Here is a 23,603-nt window from a genome sequence, read left to right as displayed (position 1 = left end):
GGATGAGAGGGCGGATGGGTGTTTCCCTCTACTCTGTGGAGTGCTGCACCAAGAGCAGACCACCATATTAATATTATTATGTTGATAAAATGCATTGTAAAGAGTCTAGTCACAAAATATGTGATGAAACATCAATATCAACAACCGTCTTTACATACAATTTGTAGAAACATGGTATTCGTTAACATTATCAAGTAATCCCTATTAAAAGATACAGTATGAAACCCATAATTTTGTTATATTGCAAAATTTTACACAAACACACTTTCTTGCGAGTTCCATTATTGCAAGCTCCAGTTATGAATATAAACCTGCTGCAGAACAGTAACAACGAGACACTGTAGTGCTGCCTGGTTTAATCCCCTTTACAAACCAATAAGACTACAGGGAAAACAAAGACATGTTATAATGTGCCACTTTATTAGAAAAGTAAAAACTCACTTTAATATTTTATGAAGGTTAATATAAAACATTACAATCTTTTGCATATCTGCACTGTTACACTATATTTTATTATATTTATTATTTTTAAACTTAACCCTGTGCTTTAAGAACATACAACATTGGCTACAGCTGTCACAGCAGTATTGGCCCATAATTATATCTAAAGACAATTAACAAACAGCATCTGTATCTGCATGGAAAGCATGAAACACTTTGCATCCACAAAGTACAATGTGTCTGGGATAACCATCTTTTTTTTTTTTTTTACAAATATACTGTATACTGTATGTTACATTGGAACAACGTCAGAACAGCAACAGAGTATTTTACACATTTACATCATCATCCTGTATTTGTGCAATGAACATCTGTCTCAGTCAGTGAATAACAGTGTTCAACAAAACATATCAGATCAGTGCTTTTCTCTTAGGATAAAGAAAATGTGACACATTAGGTGACAGCCAGAAAAAAAAGGATTAAGTGTGATAGCGATTTCCAGCCGGCATTGTTTGAGGGAAGCCTCAACACAGGTTGTAAAGCGTCTCAGCTGTTGGCCATTTCTCATTTCAGACAGTAGTTGAGCCATTGGTGCATTGTTGATATCAGGCCTGGGCAGGCCTGACCCACCTCCTCTGCCCCCTCCCCAACCCCCATATCAGTCCCTGAGTCCCTCAGAACTGGACATCAAAGCCCCCTCCCCTGCACAGCGAGGGAGAGAGGTGATGCAAAGAAAAGAGAGGTCTGTGTTGGTTATTGGAAAATGAACACAGCTGGGGGAGGGATATGCAAGGGCTCACCAAGTTGATGCAAAATGTGCTCCCTCCCCTAAACTGGAAATGCACATGGCTGAATGCTGCAGAGTGTGTGTGTGTGTGTGTGTGTGTGTGTGTGTGTGTGTGTGTGTGTGTGTGTGTGTGTGTGTGTGTGTGTGTGTGTGTGTGTGTGTGTGTGTGTGTGCGCGCGCACCCAAACACATCAGGAGGAGGAGGGTCCTCTGGGTTTGTGTCCATTTTCAGTGATCCTCATCCAGCTTTATACTAGCTCTGCACCGCCACCCCACCTCTATCACTCCTTCTTGCTCCCCCCAGAGCAGAGAATAAACATCACTCTGCCTCAAACTCCCAGCAGCTCCAGTCTATCTCCGTTTCCTCCCCTGCTCCTCCAAGTTGTCACTTTGGAAAAAAACCTCAATGCTGCTTTGCATCACATGGCCAAAAGTACAACAGAAAAGATTTAACAAACAAGAGATCAATTAAGTACCACAATATTTGTTTTCATCTCCATACATCAAAGCATGCACTTATTTGATCAAGCAGGAAAAATTGCACCGACAACATAAACATACTGTTTTCATGGCAGTGGTATGAGCTATTTAACCAATGGTATTATCAGTAGGTAAGAAAAAAAACAGTGCATTAAAATACAGAGTGCATTTGTTTTTACATACTTTCTGACACAGTAGCATTTATAGATTTATGTTACTAACCATTCTAAACCCATCTTCTCTTTGTATGGTTGTCTCACAGTGAGATCATTCAACTTCATCCTTCATCTGTCAGCCTGTGAGTAATTTGTCTCCCTTGTCACCTCTTATCTGTATGCCCATTTATTAAGCCTCAAACATTTTGTTTTCTTCCTTTGTTCATTGTTGTTTAATGGGCCCCAAAGCTACAGGGAAAAGACATTGTTTATTATGGAAGAGAACTCGGTACAGAGGCTGGAGACAAGGGTGGGGAGAGGGAGAAGGGCAACCTTCCAAAGGACACTCGCTGGTCATTTTTATGCCCAGCTCTTTATTTTCCTTGGAGTCCAAGCCTTCTGTTGCTATTTCAACCACCAGACTTAAGTACGGTGCGCTATGGGGAGCTCTGGCTTTGACTCGAGTCCGAAACGAATCAGAGCTGTGCTCGGATACGCCCTTCGCAGCACGTTAATGCACAATTAAGCCTAGTAGTTCTGCAGCTGTCCAGTGCAAAACCACAATGTCATAAAACTGATGTTTACAATGCCCAAAAGTATGGAATATTAACTACCATGGATGACGCATCGTGTATTATTTTGGACACTCTTTCACTTCCATAATTTTTTTTTTAATATATATATATATTTTAAACCCAATATATATATATATATATATATATTCTTCTGCTGTTTATCCCTGTAATACAGTAAAAAAAAAAAGAAGTCTCACATTGAGAAATCTGTCACTCATATCATTCTGTGGAAATTCTTGCACAAGCCTCTCAATGCCCCTGACCTTATCACTTTACCCTGCATGACTGCCAAATATGTGTGTATCTGTGTGGGAGTGTGTTGGGGTGTGTCAACATGCCTCTGGCTACAGATGTTTGTCAAAGTTGAGTGTGGATTTTTAACTAATCTCTTAATTGAAGTGAAGGTTTCATTATTGAGCAAAACTTTTTTATAGTTATCATGAGGGCCGTTACTCATAACTGATAATAGGCTTAGGGCACATTGATGAATATTTGTGGTATGAAGACAATAGCCTTCACTTACTCCAGTGTGTAAGCAGGACAGCAAGTCATGTGTGCGCATGATGACAATAGCTAACAGTGTGCCTCGTACTCCTTTTACAGCCAGGTTCATTGCTACTACAGTCTATTTTCAAGTGTGTGTTTGAGTTTGCACAATGCATGCACATTTATTTTTTTCATATATATTAACGTTTGCTCTTCACAGGTTGTGAGTTACACCACAAACTCTTTAAAGAGTAAAGTGTTCATATAAAAATAAAGATATTATGGAAAACGATACACAAACAGGTGAGTATGGTCAGTGAAACAGTAGATTGAAGACGTTTATTCCAGTTGGATTTTTTTGTTCCTTTTTTGTTTAAAATGTATTTGGTCCATATTTGGGCTGGATTAGCCTTAGGCTGGTTCTGAAGTACGGACCAATCAAGGGAAGTCTGAACCTGGATTAAGACCCTGTTTGTACCTGATGTCAACACAAAATGGATCCTCATGTTGTTTTACAATAGAGGGCCTTGTGTCTATGTACAGTAACCTGGTAAACAGGAAGATCCCTGGTCTCTGTGCCAGTGGATTCTGGGCCCCTTTCTGCTTGTCAGCCAGCTACAGGCCAGTGACATACATCTCCATCCCATCATTGAAGGTGAAGATGGTGGTAGTGCTGGAGCTGTTGCCCCCTTGTTTCACATCGCTGATGGTCTCATAGAAGTTTTCCCCACCGGGCAGGCCTCTAACAGGAGGGGCGGAGGGTCCTGAGCCTTGAGGTGCCGCTGGTGCTGCCTGCTGCTGTTGTGGCGTCTGTTTCTTTCTCTTCAGAGTGGCATTACCCCCAGCTGTGCTGTTATTGGTTCCCCCCTGCTCACGTTTCCGGTGGGTGTCGATGCTAGCGTACGCGGGGTCTGACTCGATCATTGTGGAGGACCAGGACCTGTCTCCTATGGGCTCATAGCAAGGCTCCTCCTGGGAACGTGCCTGGCCCTGGACGCCTCTGCCTCGGCCCCGAGAACCTGCGTTTCCTCTCTCCCCACCAAAAGAGCGTGGGAGGGTCTTTGCTCCGTTGTGTTCCATAGGAGGTTTCTTTTTCTGGGTTTTACATACGATGGAGTAGGTGTCTGCAATCTGAGAATACAAACAGGGGAAGAGCAGAGTATGGTGTCAGTTAATAACACCGAACTACAGTGCAACTCTATCCTATATCTTCTTAAGAATTTTCTTTAATTTGTTCTTAAGAATTTTCTCAAGAAAAAGTCTACGTCAGATTATTTGTTTGCACCTGTGTTCTTGTCTCGATGAATCCCACGGTCCTCGTAAATTGAAAACTCGTGCCAGTTGTTCTAATTAGCATAAGGTGCACATGGAGTCACAGAAAGTGAGGGAGAAGAGAAAAGTTGAGAGAAACATAAATAATGCCGGTGGGGCAGCGGATAATTTAGAACCATGAAAACGTGTAAGGTAATGCAAATAATTATATGAATTATGAAGAAATATCATTGTAGATGAAATACTGTAATATCATACAACCGTTGAATTGAAGAAAACACATTAGCCAATTAGTTGGCACAAACATTTCAGCACTCACAGGTGCTTAAGACTGCTCTTGAGTGTGTCGATTTTGTTCTTACCTAAGAAATAATCTCAAATAAGAAAACATTGGTGAATGCCAGAATCTTCCTAAAATTGTGGAAATGATTGTGTGAGCATGGATTTGGTGTGTGTCTGTGCGGTAGTGTGCGCATGTTTTAACAGAGCTTGCTCTGTGCTGTAACCTGACCTATTTTGACAGGGTAGGATAAGACAGAGTAAACTGTGTTATCAGTCTGTTGAGTTCTAGGCAGAGAAACAGCGTTAGCTTTGCAGTGGATGGACCTGTTAAAATTTCACCACAACGGCTTTGGCAACAACACAGCGAGGTTTGGTGTGAAAGATCTGGATGATAGCCAAGAGCTGAAAAGAAAAAACACGTTCAGTGTTCACTTTTGGACTTTGCTCGCATCTCATTTGCTCTGAAGGATGCATATGCACATGTTTTCAGTGGCTACATGTACTGCAGGTGTGTGCATGTTTCTGCTCGTGCATGCACACACGTACAGTATGTGCTGTATGTGCGGGCTTACATTGAAGCACGTGGAGATTTGATACCCAGGACTCAACCGAAAGGCATGTGTGAGGTCTTGTGGGGAATTATAATAAACTAGTGCTGTGACCTTTAGCATTTATGTGTCAGAATTCCACACGGGGAGCACAAGAGCAGAGGATTGTGGGGCATGGTAATGTTTACCTTCCGTGTTCACACCCAGACCAGCAGCTCTGCTCTACTGGCCCTGAGAAACGCTGGCTATGCAAACTCTCTCTATCCCCGACACACACACACACACACACACACACACACACACACACACACACACACACACACACACACACACACACACACACACACACACACTAGACTTGTTTTTGTTCCGCTCCCACAAAAATGAAACCTGAGATCATATAGACAATGAGCAACACCCTCTGGGCATTTCTCTCCGTGTGCTAACCTTTACTTTTGTTGGTTCCTTTACATAATATGTCATACACATTGGTTACGCTGAGGAAATAAAATGAACTAAGTGCAAACCCCTGTGACTTTATCCGTTAATCTCTCTTCCTTTCGCCCCCTCTGTCTCTGACAGCTCTCAGCGACACACATGCCCTGCCACCACAAATCTCTTGTGTGACCTTTTTGCATAAACAAAGACCCTGGCGTATGCTGTAAGTGTGTGCAGACAATGTGCAGTGTGTGTGTGTGTATGTGCAAGGGTATGTATTTGTGTGCACACAGAATCTGCAGCTCTGTGCAGCAGAGGAAGGAAGTCACAAGATGATGGGGATTTCAAAACGGGGCTGCAGCTGTTGAGGAAGCCTGTGCATTGTATGTTTTCTTTTCCCCTCCCCTCACCCTGTAGTCATTTCTGTTATCTTTCTTCTGACATTACTTTGAACTCTTATTTCACTTTGACTTCAGCTTCTATAAGTCACAGTTAATTTCAGTATACAGTCCTTCTGTACGGAAACACAACCATGAGCGATGCATCTGTTTGCGATCAACTTCATGAATAGCAAATATGGCACGAGTTTTCAAATGGTCTTCCAGCAGTTGATTCTCACCTCGTGAGACATGTTTTATGCAACGTGATTGGTTGGGGCGGGCAGCGCCTCCTAATAGCCACAAAGAGAGCAGAGCACGAGAGAGCGCCAGCAGAGAGGAGGAGACTTAGTCGGGAGTCGAAACTCAACACCTTTTGATGGCTGCAACTGACAAACTCCAGAGGATACCGAGTATATGGGCATGTTAGGGCAACCACAAACTCTTGAATGGAAAAACACGGCAAGCAAGGGAGAGAAAAACTTTGGAAAAGAAGGAAAAATAAATGGAGAGATTTAGAGAGTGTAGCTAAGGCCAGCTGCTCTGTGTACCACTCTGATTTGCAGAGTGGGGTTTAACTGAAGCTAAACAGGAGAGAACCCCTTAATCTCCACATACAGCATCTAAACTCTATAAATCAACACTGGCTCAGACAAAAAACTTACCGAAAGCTTAGAACTTGCCAGGACTGTTGCTCTACTACTATAACATAACTCGCAAAAAAAACCAAACATTTTGGTTATATTTTAAGTGAGCAAGGGAATCATTGTTCGATATAAAAAAAAAATGTCTCTGTCAAAATTCAGACTTATAAACCAACAAAGTTTCTGTCATAGAAAAATGGCCCAAAGCTGATGAAGATGATAATGGAAAAGAGAAATTTAGTCACATTAATAATAGACAGTAATCTATTTCAGGGCCACCCGTCCATCTACTCAGATCGACTGCCCCAACCCCTACCGGCATGACTAAAGTTCCCAAACTCTTTCGGTGTATTAAACTGTCGAGCAGAGAGCAAATAAACGGGGATTGAGAGTGGTGAAGTAGGGGTGGAGCTACTGCATGTGGAAGAGTATGTGGTGGGGTATGTGACATGATTGGCGACTGCAAACTTCCCCCTCTCACCACAAGATGTGCTCTACCACATATATATATATACTGTGTAAATACATCATATTTCTGTCGGTCAGTTTGTAGCCCACATCCCAGTAAAGGCTGATCACATTCTGTCTGCTTTGGCTGACGATGCAAATAACCTTTTACAAGCCGCTCCATGAATGCAGAGTGGTGATCGACAGCAGGCAATACTGATGTCCAATCCGCTTGGTTGTGCGTTGGATAAAGGATGAGTGGGGGGCTGGGAGATTGGGGTCAAAGTTTAGGCAGGGGGTGGAGGTTGCTAGATGGATGTAATGTAACCCCTGGCTGTAAGCAGAAACCCAGTAGGACAGGCAGGTCACAGGGCAGCGCTGTTATGACGTCTTGCCCAATCGAACAGGCGCCCCACCGGTAAACAAAGCAGTAATCAGAGACCTGTCTGTCCATCTGCTTGTGATCCTTAGCTACCAGACACACACACACACACGCACGCACACACGCACACACACATATCGTACCTCTTTTGCAGTAGGGGGCGATGGGTGCCCCTGTCCACTCTCTCCACGGAGTGGAGGAGGTGGGTGCAAGGTGATGATATCATCATCCTCTGGAGGCTTCCATATGTATTGCTCCCCGTTGCCCATGAATACTGCTTCCTGGCAAACAAAATTAAATTAGGGGCTCAGACAAGTATTACAATTATATCAAATTTTTTAAAAAAAAGTGTTTTTTCATGAATGGAAACATGTGTTGGGCCCAACTGCTTGTTTTTGACTTTTTCTTGTTTGTCTTGCTTAACAGGTAAACAGTGACCATGTTGTACAATGTGGGTGAATCGTGTGTGTGTGTGTGTGTGTGTGTGTGTGTGTGTGTGTGTGTGTGTGTGTGTGTGTGTGTGTGTGTGTGTGTGTGTGTGTGTGTGTGTGTGTTTGTGGGAGAGTGACACGGAGAGAAATACGGAGTGCTTTTATGAAGGTCAGTCGTCACGATTTCATGCAGGGATGACACACCTGCACTGAGGGATGAATGTGAACAGTTTTTATTGAGCTTGGTTGGGACTGCTCTTTACACAATTATTAATAAAACATGGTTATGGACACTAAAGTGTCACTTCTAAAGCTTTTTAATGATAGATGTCTCCATTTCTACAATATCTATTTATGTTGTATGTTGTATAATGTAAAATGTGTATTTTTTTTCTTATTTGTTGCCCTCTAAGGTAGCTTACATGTGAAGTTAAAAACAAACCAGTCAGAAAATGGCACCACCATAGATAGACTGGATGTTGGAAATTGTCCTGTTGGCAGGAAGCTGCTCTGAGACCAATCCTTAAACTTGAATTAGATGCTGCTAGCATCTTATTGCATTATATGTTTCTGTTACAAGAGTTTTATTTCATTCATTAATTTAAAATGCACTGCATATCCCCAAAACCAGAAATTACTAGATGGCTCGTGCTATGCTGGTGCCAAGGAATGACTATTCAGCATTTGAACTGTCAGCAAGTAAGTTAATCAGTTCCTCCATGCTCTGTGACCACAAGGTTTTATGCAAATCTGTTCACTAAAAGATACCCTGCTGACAGACAGGCAGACCAACTGACATCCAGACGATGTTGCCAAAACATAACCTTCATTTAATTCTTCTGCTGGAGATTATTTAAGCAACATTTGAGGGAAGACAGACTATAGAAATCGGTGTTTAACAAAAAAGACATTTAAAAAAATGCTCAATAACGAGTTACAGCTGACTCATATACACATATATTTTATTATGTGTATATAATATATGATTCTATTCTAAAAAACAAAAGGAGCATGGATAAATAGAAAAATTTAAACAATAGCTGAACAAGTAACTGCTCTTTATCTTCGCTGCTAGTCAAATTCTATTAGTAACCAATTAGAAAACATGTAGTGGTGTGCACACACAACCGAGGATGATTAAACTTTTATATGTTCCTCTTAGCAGTGCGAGTGAGTAATAGAAGCCTCGGCAGACTAAATGGCTTCAATATGTGAACAATATTTATCTCCATTATCCCCACACTGACTGCTGGCTACCTGTTAGCCGTTTCTAGATAGACCTACTGGTAGATTCAACAGGAATAGACACACGCACACACACACACACACACACACACAAGCAGCAGCTGGGCAGCCTGCCAAGCTCTTACATAATCCATCCTTACACTCTTTACTCTAATACCGCGCTGCGCGGCACAGTGCAAAGGGGCAGGAGACAGACACGCACAAACACACACGTACACACACACACACACACACACACACACACACACACACACACACACACACACACACACACACACACACACACACACACACACACACACACACACACACACACATCAAGGATTTAGCATGGACAGATTAAAAGTACAGGTCAACAACAGCTGAGACAAAATTGTTTCAAAGAACCTTAAGAGTTTCCTTAAATTACAAACAGTCGCTGGTTTTATGCTCTGTCAAGCAATTGTGACCGCAAACCCACAGGAAAGGCTGATCACCAGCCGATCATTGTTCCTCTGTCTTCCTATCAAAGTTGCTTTTGTGAATATTAATACTTCCCAGCTGGGATATTGAACTGTATTATGTGATTAAAATGTTCAAACAAAAGACACAGCCATTAAACATGAGTTATCAAGGTTGGGTTGAGAATAATCTCAATAAAATGTTTGTTTCAAATATTTTTGCTGACTAAGAAGACATCAAGTAACAAAAATTATATGATCCTCAAATCTGAGCCGAGCGTAGAGCTGTTTGTTTGTGGACAGTGCCCTCTGGTGGAAAACAGACAAGATTACAGTTTGAAGAGCTGACTGGTTGGGTAATGTGATGGAAAAGGTTAATACAGGGACTATTTGACCCAGTGATTCCTCTACCTTTGGGAAGGGGTGCATTTGAAATGGCTCCAGTGGTTTGCGCGGAAACTCCTGACTGCGATGTAGTGGAGGAGGAGCGGCAGAGGGTGAATCACTCACGCTTGATTGGCTGTCTGACTGGCTGTCGGCTCCGTTATTTTCCTTCTTGTTTATCTTGTCAACCTTGGGGTTTTGAATCAACATTGAAAACATCACGTTAAAAGCTTTCAGTCAAATAACACAGCAAAACAATTAGTGTTTAGAACTTCTCATGCATGCGAGAAGAGTGTTAGCAGGATTAACGGGACATTCATAGTTGATATTAGTTGACCTCTCCAAATATTTCCCTTGAAGTCAAATATAGGGTGCTGTATGGTATAGTACAGTTTTGGTGGGACGGCCCAAAGGTAAAGCATCAACTCTTACAATGCAGGTTTTACAAGTTGGATCTACAAAATCCTTATAATTACATTAGCATTAAGGCTAATTCCACTAGCCTTTATTCATTTTTGTGTTCTTCCCCCTCTACCAGTAAAAATATTATGCTACAATAATTTTTAACCACCGGCAATGATATCAGTGAAAACCCACTGCTCCTTTTCAGATTACAATCCCTCAGAGACTGGCTTTCACAAAACATGAGAGATTAACATCACCCATCACCCCTGTACACACAGTAAATACATGCTATCAAATCAAATAAAAAAATCTCCAGATATGTCAAAACATTAGTAAATGTAATTAATGTTTTTTTGTTTTTTTGACAGGTATACAGTTGTATCTTTGCTTCTGTATTAGCTCTGGCTGGAGTTCTTGCTGGAAGTGATACATCATTTTTGCGACGTACAGCTGAGCAGCATCCTAAACTGAACATAAATGAATCGAAAAATACTTTATGAGGGAGCATCACCTCTTTCATTTCACGTTTCCACCTTAATTACTTTGATGAAGATGTATGATGATAATTACCTTCCTGAACTTCCGTATGGAAGCATACTCAGCTAAGGATGGTTCTTGAATGACCAGGGAATTGACAGAAGACATAGGGGACCTGTTGACCCCACTCGCCCCATTGCCTCTTCCTGTCAACGGCCCATTAATGGTGCCATTCCCTCTGCCGTTCCCTCTTCCACCCTGTAACAAAAATAACATTGAAAATAAAATATATTTTTTTGTAATACTAAATATTTTAGAATGTCAAACAAATAACAGTCAGAAATCAAAGAACACAAAAAACGTTGGTGGAAAGTACCCTGAAACGGGATCAGTCAGTGTCACTCAACTGTAAAATTGCAGCTCTAGTACTTAAGACCTGTAAACAAGCCAACGATGCATTCCATCTATAGACAAACAAATGAATAGCTGTCACAGCTGTTACCCTTATTGCCTCCGCATACTTTTTCTTTTGTTTGGAGAACATTTCATTTTTTGTGTGACATCAACACCTTTGATAGGTGCTCTTACTGCTTTCCTTTCCTGTGGTCCCAAAAGGGTTAGCATGTGTAGAAGTTAATGTCGTAGTTCTTTACATTTAGAACAACACTGTGAGTTTATTACTTTAAATCTGTGTGCATATATACGTACATTCCCGTTTCCATTACGAGCTCCGTTGCCGTGCGCCGGGGGGCTCTGAGCAGCTCTGATTGTAGACGGAGTGTTGGCTGATGTGGTTGGTGGAGCAGAGGTTGCTTTGGGGCCCGTGTCACCTTCCCGGACACTTACACTTTCATACAGGCCATCATCCAGGTAGTGGGTCGGGGTGGGGTTATTGCGCAGGCCCACTTCGGTGTAGGTGTGGTCTCTGGCTTCCACTCCTCCTCCTCCTCCTCCTCCTCCCCCTCCCCCTCCGCCTCCGCCTCCTCCACCCCCATCTCCTCCTGTTTCCCCTCCTCCCCCCTGGACAGATCCCTGCGGACTGGTGGGGATCTGAGGGAGCTGGCGTCCATGGGAGGGCCTCAGGTCCGTCTGAGAGTGCCGACTGTGGAGGAGCAGGAGGTCCATACTGGCCGGACGGCTCTTGCTAACAGCTGCACAGATAGAAGGAAGGAGGAGGGAGAGAAAGAAAGCGATGGAGGGGTCAGGATGGAAATAGTGGAGCGGCTCCGGGTGGTATATAATTTATTGTCACATACGAACTGTTAGTCATCACTTACAGTTTCCATTGCAGGGAAAGCGATTGATCTCATGCAGCCTGGTGTCAGATTTACTCATGGAGTTCAGTTTCGGATGACGAAGTGTGCCCTGCTGTCACACACATATGGACTTGTTAACACAGGCATAAAACATGCAAACACATGCATGTGCATCTGTATATACAATCAGCCATTGAGGAAGAAAGATTAGAAGAAAAAGAGCAGAAAATAGATGGAGACATGGGAGAGGGAGGAAAACAGAGAGTAAAATGAAAGCATGTCTTACCATGTTTACAGATGTCCCTTTCTCTCCGGCTGGGGGGTGCTTGCTCTTGCTTTTTCTGACACAACATCAAAGTGAGGAAGGTCATCAGAAGCCAGTGGACAGAAAGAGAACACACACTCAGAGTGGATAGATACTATCAGCATCCAAGTGGGGTTGGGGCATAAAAGTCCTTGGTTGGTGAACAACAGCCCAGTCAAACAATGAGTGGAGCGTGACTCAGGTTTTTGCCAAAGCAGATGATGACCTTCAGTGCAATTTCTTTTCAAGATAAGACTAAGAAAACACACACACACACACACAAAAATGTTTTTTATCCTGCTTTATGCTAAATCTCAAAGCAACTTTGCTTTACTATCTTCTGGTTTAAGTCTTGTGACACAAATGTATGTTAGAGATGTGCTACGCATCATTGTGGATCCCTGAAGGGGGCTGTATCTATAGGGAACAGTTGATATGGTGAGAGAGTGACGAGTTGAAGTACAAAGACAAAAGCTCCAAGGTGCAGGTGTGAATGTGAGATCTGTTCTACCGCTATCTCTTTTCTCTCACTTTTGGAGAAAGGTAAAAATGGCATGAAGGCTCAAAGTCATATGAAATTATTTTGTCATTTTTAGACTGATATTGTACAAGTAAACCTTGGAATTGAAAAAAAAAACATAGTGCAGTGGTGTATTATTAAATGAATAGAGGTAAATCAATAGTGGTAAGAATTGTACAAGACAGCATGGATTTGAAGTGGCGAACTACTCAGCTCCTTAACATTGGCAACATCCAGTGGGGAGAACATATATTATTCTTTACATTGTAACAATAATGTGGTTTTATTTTATTTTATGACATAAGCTGGCTTGACATTTCTCTACATCCTTATCTGTGTATCCCATGGCAACAAAGCCACAGCGCAGCCTCTGATTGGTCCCAGAAGGTTCTGGGAAAAAAAAGAAAGACATGGGCTGTTCCATTGCTCTTGCCCAGCTCAGAGCCTGATCCTCTTTAAACCGTGGGGTGTCCCATTGCTTTCGCCTGCTGAGGAGTTTGCGTGAGAGGGGTGACGTGAGGCTGCTCTGACTCTGGCCTGTCTCCTCCGTGTGCTGTAAACATAATTTCATCTGATCTGACACTCGCAGCCATTAACATTCATTACTGCCACTCCGCTCAAAGCAGAGGATAAAAGAGACAGAGAGGATGGATGGAGGGAATAGAGAGAAGGGAGGAGAAGAGTTCAGAGGAAGTAGAGACACATAAAAGAAGGAGTGGATGATGAGAGTGATCTGGGAGGGCATGGAAAGTTGGCAGCAATGATGATAAAACTCTGACCGCGCTCTCTTTTTTTTTTTTTTTCTTCAAATTTCATTCCGCACCCTACTTTTTCCCCATTTCAAGTCACGTGACCATCTTACCTCTGGCAGCCAACGCAGACGAGGACAATGAGGATGGTGACCACGAAGGCGGACGCTGCTGCGATGGCTCCCAGGAGCAGCAGGTTCTGGTAGGTAGGGTCCTCTGGGCTTGGTCCTTTCTCATCCATGACACCCACTCTGTGCAGCTCACTTCCTCACTTTCACTCAGGCTCAAACTCTGCCACTCACACCGTCTGCTCAGGAAAACCTGCAAAGATACAGGAGGAGAAGAACATATGAGTGACATGAGAGATAAGAAGAAGCTAAAGAAATGCTGCATTGAGCAAGGTGAGAAATAGTGTGTGTGTGTGGTGAGTTTGCCTCTGGCTTTTTGTCACTGTCTCTTTCTGACATATCAGTTTCTATTTTTGACTCATGAGAATAATGCACAGAAAATAGAACACCTTACAAGGCAACCAGTATGAGCATGCCAAAAACGGTTTCATCACACTCTTTTCTTTTTGTTGTTAAAAAAAGATCAAATGATACCGTAACATTCATTTGACTAGCCAGAGACACTCTTGTGTCAGTTTAGCAGGAAAAACCAACTGAGCTCCCAAGAGTGGCGCCTCGCTGACGGAAGGACCAGACTCGGTGCCGCTACAGCTTTGCTTTTTCTTCAATCAGAGGAGACTCAAACACTGACAGCAAGTTCTTTTAATTTTTCAAATAGTGGTGCAGATTGTGATAATTGTTATACGACATACGAGGTAGCACTTTCACATAAAGTTCTTTTACCTCTCTGACACAAGAGTAAACAACCTCTCTACAACCACCCACTCCACAAACATACTCAGTTCTCATTCATGTCAAATATAATTATCTCTACACAACGGAACTATTTCAAGTACAGTAGATCTGAATAGATAATGTAGAACTTTCCAAGATTCAACTGTGTTAAGATGTATTAATTCCAGGTGTGAGATAATGATGTATATTTACTTTTTAGGTACACTACTTAAATAGGACTGCACCTCAAATTTTTGCAAGTATTACAAGTTTGAATTAAATTAAACTGAAGATATCAAGCTATTGTAAACAAGCCAGCAGTGTAGTATAACGTAAATAATATATATAAAAGTTCAAATGTAAAAGTACATCTTCCAGGTTACGGCAATGTAACACTATGAAAGAAACAATGCTTTACCATTAGGTTTTTATATTTTAGTCAAATATTTTACTGCAAACATCTTTAAACTAAATGAAATATCTGATTGCTATACTTTTCCTTTTTGTGGAGTACATCGCGGTATTGGGACATTTTAAATGGAGGATTTAGATTATTTGTTGTTTGTTGTAAATTCAGAATTAGCTAGTTTTAAACAATGGGTTTAAAAAAAATGCCATATACCATTAAATCTTCATGTTTTAGATTGGATAAACCTTAGCAAATGTGTAAATTAGATGCAAGAAAACATCTGGAGGGCTGAGGTCCAAAAGAACTTGTAGGGAGAAATTGTAAAAAAAAAAAAAAGAGTTTGAGGAGGGCAAACAATATCTTAAATTTAACGACATGGAGTTCATGGAGAAACATAAGTTTTAGAGTTAGTGTTCATGTACTTTAGAATTAGTAGTAAACGATTACTTATGCTAACATTAACTGAATTAATACTACTGTATCAGTTGTGTACTGTATTTGGTCAGTTATCGTAACACTACTGGCATTACTTTTTTTTAATGTTATTTAATTATGTATTTTTTTTATAGTCAGTGATGATTTTGTGAAATACTGTCTAACATTTTCTTAGCTTAAGTTATCATTAAAATCCTTTGACCCTATTACACATTGCCTCTTACGCGCTACAGTCTAACTGGGTCATAATTTTGCAAGCTAATGTTCGTTTTACAGTTACAGAGTTCAACCTACCAGAGTAACTGATGTAAATATTTAGCAAAAACTAATCTCTACATAATAACTTGCATGTTTATGCTGTAGTGAAAAAATGTCCCCTTGTGGGATCAATAAAGATCTATCTATCTATCTATCTATCTATCTATCTATCTATCTATCTATCTATCTATCTATCTATCTATCTATCTATCTATCTATCTATCTATCTATCTATCTATCTATCTATCTATCTATCTATCTATCTATCTATCTATCTATCTATCTATCTATCTATCTATCTATCTATCTATCTATCTATCTATCTATCTATCTATCTATTATAAGTTAAGTTAACATATATGTTGCCTGTGATGGTGGAACGAGCTACTTAAGTACAAAATACAAATTGTCACTTGAACAGAGAATATGTTCATTTTCAAGAACCATCTATCAGCACCAGATATTTGGTATTAGGACCAGTTGTCAATAGCTGCCCTGACTGAAACAGAGACAACGTCAGCAATGTGGTAAACGTATTAGATTAGAGGGGGAAAAAACGAACAACAGGGATCCAAATGACAAAGCAAGCATTGCGCAGAAAGAGGTCATGCCGAGCTGTACAACTGTATATGTTGTGTGTGTGTGTGTGTGAGAGAGAGAGATTCTGGAATACACCACCACAGGATCTGGCTCTAGCTTTCTGTTTCTTGGAGATAAAACCGCATCTTTTTTTTCCCATGTCCTCTTTTCTTGGTCCCTCTCCCTCTCTCTTCCTCCAGATCTCCTTTCCTCCTCTCTCTCTGTCTGTCTGCCTGACCCTGCAGATATGTGAGGCTATGCACAGCGAATGAATTAGCAGAGCAGAGGCCTCAGACAGCCCTTTATGGAACAGAGAGACAGGCAGGCAGGCAGACAGAGTACATCACAGCGGAGGGAGGGAAAATGAGAGGGAGACAGTGAATGAAAGGGAAGGGTAAGAGAGAGAGAGAGAGAGGTGATCAGACACAGGAGCAGAAGAGTGGGATGAAAGGACAGAAAGGTGGGAGAAGATGCGGGGAAACGGGGGGAGACGTAGGTAGACATGAAGGGGGAACGAGGAGGCAACGGTGTGATAAACCGTGGGGGAGAGAAGAGAGAAAAGAGAGTGATGAGAGCGGGAAGATGAAGACAGTGAGAGAAATAGCAGGGAAGCCTGGGAGAATGTGCGATGAGCACGGGGAGGAGGCGAACAGAGGGGAGGTGGGGGGGGGGGGTAAGAAAAAGAAAAAAAGGAGGCAATGAGAAGGAGGTCATCAGCGGTCTGTTTCTGCCTGCATTTTGTCAGCCCCCTTCTGAAATATTCAGAGGAGAAACACATACAAGGGGGTGCGTTTCTGAACTACCAGCGAACGCAACACAAGACGGGAGCACATGTCTCGCAGCATACTTAACAGTATGTGAAGCTCACAAGTGGTGAACAAGACTCAGGAGGAGGAGAGGCAGTTTCTGCACGACGCACAACGCCCCTGCAGCATGCTCAACAGTGACACAGTCAGGGAGCAAGAATGTTTATTCCGGCATCTGTCTCCATTTCAGAGCATTATGAGTAAAATGATGACAGTGAGAACAACAGCATATTGAGAGTGATGACAATGGTGGTGATAGCCCTAGTGATGCCCGCTGCTGGTGATTATAATAAACATGTCAGTGACAATGGTGATGAAGGGTGCAGTTACTAATACTGATGGTAATGATGGTGATAATGAGGTCAAAGTGAGAGTTGCAAAGGCACACTGAGGGGCGGATGCAGGCAGCAGAACTGGCAGAGCAGCGAGCAGGATGCAGCGGTGCAGCACAACCACAGGGTGGAAGGTTTCCTCTGCGTGTCTCAGAGATCACACACACACACACACCCACACACACACACACACACACACACACACACACACACACACACACACACACACACACACACACACACACACACACACACACACACACACACACACACACACACACACACACACACACACACAGCCTTAAATTCTCAATTTTTCGGAAGCAAATCCAACAGCAATCTTTGGATTACACAATCACTTTGCAATGAAACGTCAAACCAACGTGCTGTTTAACCCTCAAATGTACAACTGGGGTCTAACAGTCTCTGGAGCCTTGTTATTTTGCATTATCTACTCAACTAAAGCTAATTATAGATTCTACTTCCAGGTGCTTAAAATAAATTGTTGAACAGGAAAATCAGCTGAGTTTTCATGTGCACAAATTTATTTTTTTTTAAACAAGCTGGGGCTTACAGGACATCTTTAGTTTGCAGCTCTTGTCTTTAACAGAACACAATTACATTTTTTTAAGAAGTGTATTTATCATACCGGTTTCTGACAGGCAACCTTGTCACATTCAGATTGATTTAAAAAAAAAAAAATGGCAACATTTCTCTAGTGACATAATTCAACAGCTCCTGAAAATATAATGCTTTTTTTCATGTGCAAATAAATAGATGTAATAGTACTTGTATGTGTTGTCTGTTTAATTCAATATTTAAAGGTACAATTAATAAACAAGAAGCTATTTCACAAACAGTGCTTTTGATGAAAAAAATACCTCACTGAGATCTCTTGGACTGCAGCTCTACTTCCAAAGTGGGACACTTTTTTAAGGTTTAAAAATAAGCATAACCTGATTTAGTTACAGTTCTGGGATGACATTTACATTTCTATTTACATTGTGGATTACATCATGAGTTGTTATAAATTGTTAATGCTTTCAGTAGTCAAGAGATGTTGGTTCAGCTTTCTGTGCAGGGAAGATTTTACTGAAATAGCAGAGCAGCTGAACAGGCCTGACTTCAATTCCAGCAGAGCTACAAGCTGTACGAAGCAGAAACTGGGCAGCTTTGGGGAGGCTGAGTATAAAGAATATTAAGGTTAACCTCAGCATTTCACAGGTGATTCCCTGCAGTCATCTTCGATTAAAAAAAATAAATCTGTGCAGCTGCTCCTCTTATTCTTGTGTACACAAAGGTCCTCTTTATAAAAAATGTACTGTCAAAATATACTTAATTGACGGAAAAACTTCATAAAACAGAAGTTACCACCCGGAAGCATATGGAAGTATTGTACATTATTTATTCTACATCATGTAACCTACTTAAATCTATTAATCACAGAAAACACACCCACACACACCCACTTTCTGTCCACTTTTGGAGCATTGGGAAAGAACTATTCGGACTCAGAGGTCCACATTATACAGTATGTATATACACAGTATATCACTGGTACAATTTAATTCATCCTCAGAAGATGTTTGCTTACTCTCAACTTTAAAATAATTATTTTTGTATCTGTTTCTATAAACTGTCAGTTTGAGAAATTGAACAGTCTTTGCTCCACAAACAAAGCATTTCCTCCAGGAGTGAAATGAACCTTTTCATTAATGCGCAGAACTACAAAGGCAGAGGCTGCATGATACACAAATTTTAGATTCAGTATGACTTACAGTTTCATCTTTATTTTCGATGCACATCACAAACAAACATCCATAAATCTTTGCAATCAGGAATTGCTAATAGCTAACTTGGTTAGCATTTAATGATTCCAATTTACCAAAATGTAAACAAATATAGACTTAAAATGTTGGTTGTTGTCATCCAGAGCAAACCAACTTACTGGTTGACAATAACATACTTCACTTTATTGCCCACTATGGAAACTTTTGTTCCAGAAACCTAGAGCATGATTGTATCCTAAAGCTATCAAAGTGACTCTCTTATATAACCCAAAGGCATAGTTTTACATAGCTTTATCTAAAACTATTTACAACCTGAGACATATTGACAACGAAAAGTGTTGACAGTGAAGCTGTAGTTTCTAAAATGACATGCTGTAGTTTTAACTTCCATTGTGTTGTTTGCATTACGGCGGTGGGAGACTTTTCAGATGGATATCTCAAAACCTCAGCACATTATACTGAGACTATCTGCATGGCAAGATAGCATTATGGATAAGTGATAAAATCCTCTTTTTTTAATGGGTGACATTGGCACCTTCTACTATGTATTTACAGAGAGGGTCGATGCATTAGAGATCCACCAAAATGAAAACCTGTTTCTCAGAACTCTAATTTGCAGCGACCGCTACATTTATAGTGTTTTAAAAAATTGACAAAGGAGTTTATTTTTCTCTCTGCTGCAGTGTGGTCACATCACATGGTGTATATGCCACAAGTGTGTATATATTTTTCGGGTGTTGTCACTACATTGTCTCTACAGCCCACTTCTTCCAATTCATCCTCACACTTATCTGGTCAGTGTCTCTTGTGTCTCCGAGATGAAGATGCCTGCACTTATCACATAAAGACTCCCTAAAAAAAACGACTTTTCTCCTTCCACGTTGGATTAACAAAGCGAGCATCCATGCAATTTTCCTAATTGCAACCAGACATTCACCGGGCCGATATGTCCCTGTCATGATCCTGAGCGCCGCTTTCAGTCTCTGTCATCACGTAGGACAAATCCAACTAAGTGATTGTTATCAGCGACGACAATGGAGTGAGCCTCTGAAATATGTGGGTTGCAGAGTGTGTGTATGTTTGTGTGTGAGGGAGTGCAAAGCACTGCTCTTACTCAATAAACCAAGACATCTGTTACAGACCAACAATCCTCACCGGGCGATATGAAATATATTTTCAGTCACTTCAGCGCCAAGTTGTAAAACAGTCGTCCCTCTTTACACCCCACGTCCAAATCAACCAATCACGCTATCTGAAGAAAGGTCATCCATGCACACATAATCTGTGATGGACGGAAATAAATGGTGGTGATGGAAAGAAAGAGCAGAGTGTAGAGGACAACATGTCTTCCAAACATTGCGAGTCAAGTTCATCAGAGGCCTGTAGTACAGCACATTACAGCTGAGAGGAGATGAGAAATCACATCATGTCCATGGCAATCTCCAGCCCCGCGGGACTCCGCCGCACTGTGCATAACAACATGAACTGATGGGGAGACAGAGAAGTAAAAAAAGAGAGAGAGAGAGAGTGGGAGGCAGAGCCAGCGTGTGTGCGTGTGTGTGTGCGTGTGTGTGTGTGTGTGTGTGTGTGTGTGTGTGTGTGTGTGTGTGTGTGTGTGTGTGTGTGTGTGCGTGTGTGTGTGTGTGTGTGTGTGTGTGTGTTGGGGCGGTGTACAGCTTAACCCTCTGACATTTTTGCCATCAGCAATGCCTATCGCTAAGCCACACACACCGAGGACTTAGACCTTGTACAGGCACTTGGAAACTCCGTTTGCAATTTAATGCCTATCCCAGAGTGACCTGATGCAAGTGGTCACATAACAGATCAAGTGAATATAACCTGCTGAGCTATTTGTCCTGGACCAACGTTCAAATCTCATGCGCAAGAGTAAATGTGATTTGGAGTCTGCTAAAAGCTTTTGGCAGCATCCTTTTCTTAATGAGTAACAGCATTAAGTTTAAGATTATTAATGTAAATATGATCATTTCGCAATACTTCTGTGATCAAGTGATTTAGTAGATTCATTGTCATGCACATAATTGTAATTATTATGATTTAATTTTTTGTTTCTGTTCCTTTTATGCCACTATTATAAGAGAAGCCAAATCATATTTTTAATAAAACACGTTCCACAGAAGAAGAGACATTTTTTGTTACTGTGCTGTTTGGCTTTGCAGCACCATTATGTTAATGTCAATAGATGCTCATCGAAATGGATTCAGTCAAACATTAGAAGTTAAGTGCCTCGAGATAAACAGTTGGTGGCGCTAATTGTCCACTCACGTGCCATTAAACCATAGCGGAAAAAACGGGGCACAATAAAATGACGTCGTTGAAGGAGCGACAGTCAAACCTCAGATGGTGGAAATTGTGACAAAAATATGACATGTCTTTTAGTTTCATCCAGCTGTTTTTATACACATGAACGAAAATGATTCAAACAATTATGCCTATAAATACAGTCAGCTCAAATATTTGCAATCAGGCTAATATGCTATAATTGGGACAGGCCTATGCCCAGTGATATTCTATATATTTTGTATTGTCAACCAATCTTATGAACTAAAAGTTAGTCAGGTATTTTCTGTGTAACAAAGCCTGAACCAGTTTCTTTCTCTGTGCCGTAAACCTCCATTGTCCAAAATCTATCTAAAACACACCAGTAATTCTTAGTGTTGCACGTATACAGCCACTGTATTTGAGTCATGTCGACATTCATCCACTTATTGCGGTAAACACTCACAAGAGCACCAAATGTGCATTAATCTGTGGTTGAAAAATAGTCCCCAACAAAGCGCTGTTTGAATAACACAGGGTCCTCGACTGTCTTGGGAAACTACCGAAAAGCAAGAAACTAAACCCCCCTTCTAAAAGAATTCTCAGAATAGGGACGGACTACGTATGGATGGTCTTAGACTTTTCCTGGAATTTGCTGACAGTTACAAAAATATAGAATAATGTAAGCCTTAATCTTTATCCTTAATGCTGGGATGGCATTAAATATCAATTTAATGCATCACAGAACAAAATTTTAAGTTAGGAATGCATAAAAGAGTAATATTTTTAAATCTGTCTTTTGTACTACCTCATCATACAGTATTATGTAATCTGTATCTAAATAAATTATAGGCTGTAGCCTATATTATGACTGCAGTTGAATATGTAATGTGATTGTGAGGCTATTTTGGGCCCATTCAAAGACCCTCTTTGCTTGTCTGCCATGTTTATTTCTGTCATGACGATGTGTAGTGGAAAAAAAGATTCATAATCTTAGGGGCACTTAGTAAGAACTGTTAAATAGACAGACATTTATAAAATCCACTCTTTTCTATTCTCAGCAGAGGACAGTTGGCAGCTCCACTCTGGTTGCTGTTGGGTATAAAGAACTGTTTGTTTTATCTGTTCCACACCCGATCGAGCGCCTGTGATGTTCTGAAATGGCAACCCTTGCGTTGTTTTATTTTTAGAGTTACACACGGTTTTGGCATTTCAGCTGTTTGCCTCATACTCTGTCGCATGGCGAAATCTTTTCACCACAATACAACAAAGAAAATCCCAAAGGTTGCTCAACAGATTTCTTTGAGTTTCGGGGCGGATGTGTGTGTATTTTAACTGCTGAGTGCAGGATGTGCAGAGCAAATAGCATCCACCATAAATGGGGGCTGAATGATAAAGTGTGATAAATGAATATGTTAGCATACGGAGCCTGAAAGCCAATGCTGAATGGGAGCATTAACTCGTGATGTCTACGACACAGACCTGATGGGAAGTGTGTGTGAGAGATTTTCCCTGTATAAAAAGGCTGAGTGGGTCAAGCTAATAAAAATAGGAGGAATAGACCGAATACAATTTGTTCTATCGCTGCTTTCTGATTGCACAGAGGACAGCTCCAGTGAGAGACTTCATAAGCCGCAAATACAGTATAGTGCTGATCCTACAGACTCAGGGAAGGCAAGACCCCATTTTCCTCTCACTTGACTCGACTTAATTAGCCAGAATGAGTCAGAAGCAACATTCAGGATTTAAGATTTATCCTTATGGGATTGGGGATCTCTCGCCCTCCCTCTTTCCCACTCTCCGTCTCTAACTCTCAGTTTATGGTGGACTTCGGTGCTAACTTCCTGCTCATTACTTTAATGATGGTTCTCCTGTGAGTTTATGCTCCCGAGCGCAGTTTGCTTTTTAACGCTGCAGTTCGGGAAAAGCAAGAAATACACACAGACACGCACGCACGCACAAACACATGCATGCAGCGACAGAGAATCAAATGAAATCAAAATACCACACATGCATTATGTATGTGTGTTGTAGGAAAAAAAAAAAAAATCCAGGAATCTTTCACCACATGCATCAGTGTGCAAGTAGCATGATAGCCACAGTGCTCTGTGACCATACATGCTCACCTTTACTGACAATAAAAGAGTTAATGAAAGAAGGAAAAGTAAATGTGAAGCAGGCTAAAGATCGGCAAACATCTTGCAAACATTTTTCTCCTCTGAAGTATCAGCTGAACTCCCTACATAACGGTAATACAGAGAAAGAGTCTGACAGACAGACATATCCAACCCCAGCTCTCTGCTTTTGCTTTAGATGCATTATTCATCTGTGTGCCAATTTGGAGGAACCC

The 23,603-nt window shown here is 41.2% G+C and overlaps 1 protein-coding gene across 4 annotated transcripts in view; it reads right to left on the bottom strand.

Moving 5' to 3' along the window:
- Positions 1-399: 399 nt before the first annotated feature.
- The window catches only part of LOC138636708 (uncharacterized), a 40,760-nt gene continuing 17,556 nt past the window's right edge, over positions 400-23,603 (bottom strand). Inside the window, exons 1-9 of one of the 4 annotated variants that reach the window (XM_069724867.1) lie at positions 16,148-16,381; positions 13,639-13,846; positions 12,239-12,293; positions 11,974-12,064; positions 11,405-11,847; positions 10,790-10,954; positions 9,842-10,003; positions 7,458-7,595; positions 400-4,055 (exon numbers count right to left, since the gene is read on the bottom strand). In XM_069724867.1, the coding sequence (XP_069580968.1) occupies positions 3,540-4,055; positions 7,458-7,595; positions 9,842-10,003; positions 10,790-10,954; positions 11,405-11,847; positions 11,974-12,064; positions 12,239-12,293; positions 13,639-13,766 (1,698 nt within the window). In that variant the 5' untranslated portion in view covers positions 13,767-13,846; positions 16,148-16,381 and the 3' untranslated portion in view covers positions 400-3,539. Of the gene's footprint in view, positions 4,056-7,457; positions 7,596-9,841; positions 10,004-10,789; positions 10,955-11,404; positions 11,848-11,973; positions 12,065-12,238; positions 12,294-13,638; positions 13,847-16,147; positions 16,382-23,603 lie in introns of those variants that run through there. The other 3 variants (XM_069724859.1, XM_069724889.1, XM_069724878.1) reach the window with 3 other exon arrangements.

The sequence above is a fragment of the Brachyistius frenatus genome, unplaced genomic scaffold (assembly GCF_029030835.1).
Source record: "Brachyistius frenatus isolate BFR_SWC_R1_liver_20210118 unplaced genomic scaffold, ASM2903083v1 Contig_6, whole genome shotgun sequence".
Classification (NCBI taxonomy): domain Eukaryota; kingdom Metazoa; phylum Chordata; class Actinopteri; family Embiotocidae; genus Brachyistius; species Brachyistius frenatus.
The sequence above is the reverse complement of the archived record's forward strand: the minus strand, read 5'-3'. Positions and strand labels throughout refer to the sequence as shown.